This window comes from Arvicola amphibius, chromosome 9 (genome assembly GCF_903992535.2).
Source record: "Arvicola amphibius chromosome 9, mArvAmp1.2, whole genome shotgun sequence".
NCBI lineage: Eukaryota > Metazoa > Chordata > Mammalia > Rodentia > Cricetidae > Arvicola > Arvicola amphibius.
Genome location: NC_052055.2, coordinates 1,973,305 through 1,979,401, shown reverse-complemented (window position 1 = coordinate 1,979,401; position 6,097 = coordinate 1,973,305). Strand labels below are relative to the sequence as shown.

The window sequence follows — 6,097 nt, the reverse complement described above, 5'->3', positions numbered from 1 at the left end:
GAAAATACAGTCTTTAAAGATAAATTTGGTTTCCATTTTCCATGTCTAGGTGCATCCAACAAGATACAAAAACAAACAAAAACAGGACGAAGACCCACGACATTATGTACAGAGCTCTAAAATGAGCCGTGAATATCTACAAGGATCTAGTATATGCTGGTTGCAAAGGGGGGGGGGTGGCTTTCTAGAGAGTTCTCAGTCCTCCGGAAGAACAGTTAAGGCGTTGGAGCTGCAGGTGCGGCTACAGCCGGGGAAGAGCTGGGGTCAGTAGGGGTGGGGGTGGGGGTGGGCCCCTCGGGTGGGAGGCGAGGAGAAGGGTCTGGGGGAGGAAGCCGCGGCCGCACAGGACGGATCCTGGGCTTCGCTAGAAGTTCTGCCGCGGGGTGTGAGTCAGGCTGTGCCGCCGCAGATCACAGTTTCGCCTGAACACTTTGCCGCACCGCTCGCAGCTGTAGGGCTTGATGTCTGTATGGGTGAGAAGGTGAGTTTTCAGATTACTTCTCTGATTAAAGGTTCTTCCACATGTGGGGCATTTGTGTGGAGATTCCTGTTCAGATGTGAAGCAAGGCAAAGGATTAATCCTTCACACCACCACGGGCACCCTCCTCAACAGTTTCTGTCTCCTCAGTACCAAGCTTTAACATAACAAGCGCGACAACAAAAGAGGGGACCTGCAGGGACAGATCTGGGCTCCTAATCCGCCAATCGGGAAACACACACGTGCAGGCGCCCGCAGAGGCCCGATCGCACTGATAAGACCACCTCGGTGGGCCCCGTATTTCATCGCCACGTCAAGGGCAGGAAGGGGGGGGGGGGCAATCCGCTCCTAAGGAACTGCATTCTCCCGGGGAATGAAGCTCCTCTTTGCTGGAAAATTAAACTATTCCTCAACGTCCTGAAAGCTACAAATTACGAGGCCCCTGGGAAAGAGAGCATATGGGATTTCACCATGGCTCCATTGTCAAAATTACCTTTATTTCCTCCCAAACACGGAAGTTTTAAACGCATAGCAGATGGGATAAAAAAAAAGTATAAAACTAACATTAGGATTTATTTTAAATCAGCTGGCCTGTTCGTTAAGAAAAATTCTTTGTTATGTAATATTAATTTTATATTTTAAAAAATAAGTGTTGTTCCCCCACTAGAAAGCTAATTTAAAAAGAGCTTTAAGAAACAGACCCTGCCTTGGACACTTTTTGTAAAGCCTTAATGATAAAAGCGAACCATTCTTTTAAAGGAAGGAAATGAACTTACCTGCATATGTAAAGTTTTGTGGACTGCGAGAGTTCTAGACTGGCAAAATCCTTTCCCACACTCCTGACATTTGAAGGGCTTTTCTTTGGAATGGATATACCTGAAAATCAATACAAGGTTTCATTGAAACGATCACCCCGGTGGCTTAGGATTTGCTTTCCACAGTTATTCCAACGAAATTTTGAGAGGGCAAAGGAAGCAGAATGTCTATTATTTATGTTGTTTTTAGACTTTCTGTGAAATTCTGTTTATAGTTAACCTCAACTAACAGATTCTTGGAAACATTCACGGGCGGTCTGGTTTTATCTACACTTGACCGCCCTCTCTTGACCGCCCTCTCTGGCGTATTTCTGGAGTTCGTTCGAAAAGCGGCTCCAAGAGCCATTCTAGGCCTTCAGGCTTTTCCCTGGGATTTAACCTGGCCAAACCAAGACGAAAGGCGAGGCTGGGTGGGTGTGGGGGCGCCGATTTTGCGAATCACTTCACAGCCTCGAGGACCGATTCGAAGTCCCACCTTAGAAGACACAAATAAATGTCGGCGAAACCTCCACACCCCCTACCATGGGAATTATTTTAACCCGCTGTCCTCTACTAATCCAGGGTGTGAGGATGGCTGCAGCTGTTTCTAAAGACGGTGACCTCAAGACCCCCTCAATGAATAAGAAACTCTGTGGACCGCTCTAGGGTACTCGGGAAGGTGGGAGGGGGGATTCAATAGATTTTCCGGAAACGACTCCACAGCAGCCAAAATCTGCACCCTTCCACCCGCCCATCCAACTGGGAAGGACTCCGGGGTCCCGAGGCCTTTTCACCCCTCACTCAGTACCGAGGCAGACTCAGAGGAGGTAGAATTACTGGCTCCTAGGCCAAGGCCAAGCTACCAGATTTTTCATGCTCTAGGACCGCGGAAGAATTAGCGGCTGCAGGCTGGGGGTGGGGGTGGGAGATCACTGAAGCTGGCTTTAGAAGGGTTTTGGATTTTAGTGACATCTATGTTTATCATGACATTTTCTGGGCAAATTCACCTTCCCGTAGTTCCCCTCTCACCTGTGATCCCGTAGGTGATCTTGCCTCCGAAATGCCTTGTGGCAGATGTCACACGTGTACGGCCTCTCGTCCGTGTGGGTCCTCTCGTGAATGAGCAAATTGTAGGATTTGGTAAAGTGTCTGCCGCAAAACTTGCAGATAAACTCCTTTTTCGTTTTGGAGGGCAATCTCCCTCGGGAGGGTTTTCTGTCCGGAGTCAGTTTACTGAGGCCCGAGATGGGGCTGCCCAGCCCGGGGCTCAGCTTGCTCAGGTCTCCCATTTTAGGGGGATCTTCTTGTGTGGCAGCCACCGCCAAGTTGGCAAAGTCAAAACGGGGCCGGTCTTTGTGAAGGGCCGGGAGGACGTGGGCAATGGCTCCCTGCTTGGGGTGGAACAGGTGAGTGGCGAAGGGCAGTGCGGGGAAGGGGAAGCGAGCGTCCATGAGGCTCTGCGCAGCGGCCATCTCCGTGATGGTGGAGCGCGTGATCTCGTGCATGTTGGGGTACCCCAGCGTCCAGTGGTTCATGTGCATAGTCTGCACAGCGCTGAGCCCGTACAGGCCCTGAAGGTGATCCACCGCGGCGGGGAAGGTGTTCACTGCCTGCAGGAAGGAGTAATTGGTGAGCTGCAGCGATGGGTGAAGTGGGATGGGCGCTGGCAGGGCCTTGCTCCCCATCTTCCTGACGGCTCCGGAGGGGTGCAGGAAGCCGCCCCCTTCTTCCAGGTCTCAGAGGCCGGCGGGCGTAAGAGAAAGGAAAAAGAAACAGCAGCACGCAGAGGGAGCCCTAAAAATGTCCAGGGGAGAGAGGGAGACACCATGATTATTATCCAGTCCTTAGACGACCGCGCAGGTCACGTCTTCTAAGTTCCCTTCTCCTAAGTCTCCAGGACCTCGAGACATCGAGAGACCAGAGGCCTGGCAGCAAGTGGCCCCTCTGGCGAGCGGGTGGTAGGAAGATCGGATTACGAGAGAGGGGACACCGCCAGGGGAAAGGCAGACGGAGGACTTGGGCGCTGTCACAGCCTGGACCTCAGTCACCCTCATCCTCTTAGGAGAGGAAATCAGGAGGGCTCAGAGATCAAGGCCCAAAGGCCGGCGAGTCAGCTGCTGTCGCTCGGAGAAGCGTGCCAGCTCCCTGGTACACCGTAGGTCGTAGCTCCGATCCGGCCCAAGAGGCCTGGTTCGATCCACCTGCGTGGATTCTTCCCACGCTGTGCCGCACTCAGGTAGCCTCTCCCGCGCTTACCCGGGGCATTTCGTCCTACCCGGCCCTAGCAGGACTCGGCCTCGCCCCGCGCTGACCTCGCTGGCTTTCTTTTTCCTTCCTCTGCCTTAGTCCCATTTATCAGCACTGACGGGCCCGCAGGAAAGAAAAGTGACACCTCGGGGGGCTGGGTTCGGCCTGGACTCACCCCTTCTCCTCCTCAGGGGCTGCCTCGCCTCCCACCCCCTACCAAGATCCCTTCCAGATGGTTCAGACTGAAGACTCCTGGTTGGAGTGAGGACACAGAACGTTTCTGAGGCCCGAACCTCTTTTCCCAGACTGAGCGCCAGACTCTCGGAAGAAGGGGGCTGCTTCCTGATCTGGCACCCTCAGGAGGCGGGGGCGGGGGTAGGGGGAGCGTTCTGGAGGAGGCCAAGGAAGAGCAGTAGGGGATCCCTGCATTTTGAGAGTCTTGGAGTGTGTGTGGCCTGCTGGCGTCCACACTGGGCAGCCCAGGTCTCCTGGAGTACCTCACCTGCGTTCACAGTGGACCCATAGGGTCCCACAGCCAATTCCCTTTTGCAAGCTGGTTTTGCCAGCACAGCCAAGGGTGGCCTCCCAGGGGCAGGGTTTGGAGCAAGCAAGGAAGCAAGCCCGCCAAATGCTAACCCCCAACACCTGAGGTTTGGGACTGGGCAGGAGGGTGAAGGGGTCTGCCCAGCTCTCCCAGTCCTCCGAAGCCTTACTGCTTGCGGACTTTTCTTCCCCAGCGCGTTTATGAAGTGGTGCTTGGGACTGTATCTGCCAGCAGTTTAGGGGCTGCGCCAATGACAGAGGGCTCTGGCAAGGCTGAAACTAGCTGCTTCCGTGGGCCCCCACCTTCCTCGGCTGTTTGGTACAGTCTGGAGACAGGAGATTATTAATGAACTGCTTCTGCCTGGTGGTATGCGGTCTGGGAGTTCAGGCCGGGAGTTTAATGAGAGGTGTGTAACAGTCAGAGGGTCTCAGTCAGACCATTCAACCGAAACTGTAAACTCCCATTAGTGATAGACTTTCCCACCGCACAAATCAGTGTTCACTTCTGTTCAGCCGCAACCTTCACACCCTCTCCTATGTGTGTGGGGGGCGGGGGAGGAAAATTCTGCCAACATCACTGATTATTTTCTCTTCAATTCAAAATAATAAATTTCATCTTTATTTTCTTCTCCGTGGGTAATGAGGGTTTTCCCCCCTAGTGTTGAAAAGCAGCCTCTCTCCTGAATAGAGAGGAAACCGAAATTATTATTTGGGTGTATTCCCAGACTAGATTTCTTAGAAATAAATACAAGAGGCAATGCACGATCCTCAGCATAGGCTGAGCAGGGCCAGGAAGGACTATTAACATTTATGATTTTTTTTTAAATTCTAAATGCTCTAAGTGAACTTTGCCGTAAAGGTCACACTCTTAATTCTGTCTGCAGAGACTTGAGCTCCACTCTCCTCTTCCCAATAACTTAAACTGCAGAAACAACACTTTTATCTTTTCTGTTGGTCCCAAATTGCCACTTCATAATACATAAGGTAGCTTTAATTTGCAAAGAAAGAGCAAGCCAGTAGGCCCTCTGAAACCCTTTTACAAACAGGAGTCCCCTAAACACCTACCAAATGCCGTTACCATAAGGAGCTATTGAGTTTAGGTTCCCATATTCCCGTTTAGTCGCTAGCAATGCCTTGTCAAACCATCGCTTAAGTGAACGCAGAGATCTAAGGTACTTTCGTTTTGTTGGGGTTAAATGCACACTCCATTTCAGGCACTAAATGCGGGGCCTCTGCCGCTGTCATTCCCCCACCAGCCTGGCTCCCACCACTGGCTACTTTTAATTTTGCAAGGAGAGAACCTTAAACCAAAAGTCACAAATGGTTCAAAGGAGATGAGGCTACATTTCTTCCATCCGTTTTCAATGGAATTCCCGGGCAGGTTGGACATTTCGTAACACTTAGTTTCACTGGCTGTCGGCAAGGGAGAATTGAACGTACTGATTTCAGGTTGGTGAAGCTTTAAAAACACCGGACAACACAGGATCTCTGGTAATTTGTCAAAGACTCTTCAACGTTTGGTAACAGTTGTGTTACATTGAATTATCTAAAAATAATACAGTTCAGGGTCATCCGCTAAACCCCGTGTGTTGAATTGAGTGAAATGACGGACGGGTGAACACGCTCGCTGAATTTCAGCTCGAATGCAACAGGATTGTATATAAATCAGAGAGCCCTAGTAGAAAGAAATCCAAAATCATGATGGGAGGGGGGAAGGACTTGATCAGGTGAAGGTGGGGGGCAGTCACAAAGTTCCTGCCCCTTCCCCGAGCCTCTGCCCTCCCAAGGAGTTAATTAAATTAGGAAGCCTTCCGCATAATCTTGGTTTGTCTCCGCTCCCTCTCTCCCCACTGTGTCATTTTCCTGTTCTGTTCAAGGCTGCAGTTTGTGGAGTCAGCTGCAGTTAGCTGTCTGCACCCAGTTTCGCTTCGGGACCAGTCAGCGCTCTTTTGTTCTCTGTTCACAGGTGGGCAGACCGATTCCGCGCTACTGCCTCCACAAACACCTCGTCCTCCCTTCTTCCTACAACCGCGGC

The 6,097-nt window shown here is 51.6% G+C and overlaps 1 protein-coding gene across 2 annotated transcripts; it reads right to left on the bottom strand.

Moving 5' to 3' along the window:
• Nucleotides 1–364: 364 nt before the first annotated feature.
• On the bottom strand, nucleotides 365–3,019 carry Osr2 (odd-skipped related transciption factor 2). 2 transcript variants are annotated; one of them, XM_038343688.1, is made up of 3 exons: nucleotides 2,302–3,019; nucleotides 1,255–1,354; nucleotides 365–547 (listed from the first exon to the last, which is right to left on the bottom strand). In XM_038343688.1, the coding sequence occupies exons 1-3, from the start codon at nucleotides 2,955–2,957 to the stop codon at nucleotides 365–367; spliced, it is 939 nt and encodes a 312-aa protein (XP_038199616.1). In that variant the 5' UTR covers nucleotides 2,958–3,019. The 2 variants fall into 2 exon arrangements, with proteins under 2 accessions (XP_038199616.1, XP_038199615.1); XM_038343687.1 differs by having other exon boundaries at nucleotides 391–465; nucleotides 2,302–2,957.
• Between the last annotated feature and the right edge of the window lie 3,078 nt (nucleotides 3,020–6,097).

Excerpts from the sequence above, each read along its gene's own strand:
- Osr2 (XM_038343688.1), bottom strand. The coding sequence starts at position 2,957 with ATGGGGAGCAAGGCCCTGCCAGCGCCCATCCCACTTCACCCATCGCTG. Across the intron at positions 1,355-2,301 it reads GATCACCTACGGGATCACAG|GTATATCCATTCCAAAGAAA; the intron begins GTGAGAGGGGAA and ends ATTGATTTTCAG. Across the intron at positions 548-1,254 it reads ACAAAACTTTACATATGCAG|GAATCTCCACACAAATGCCC; the intron begins GTAAGTTCATTT and ends ACATCTGAACAG.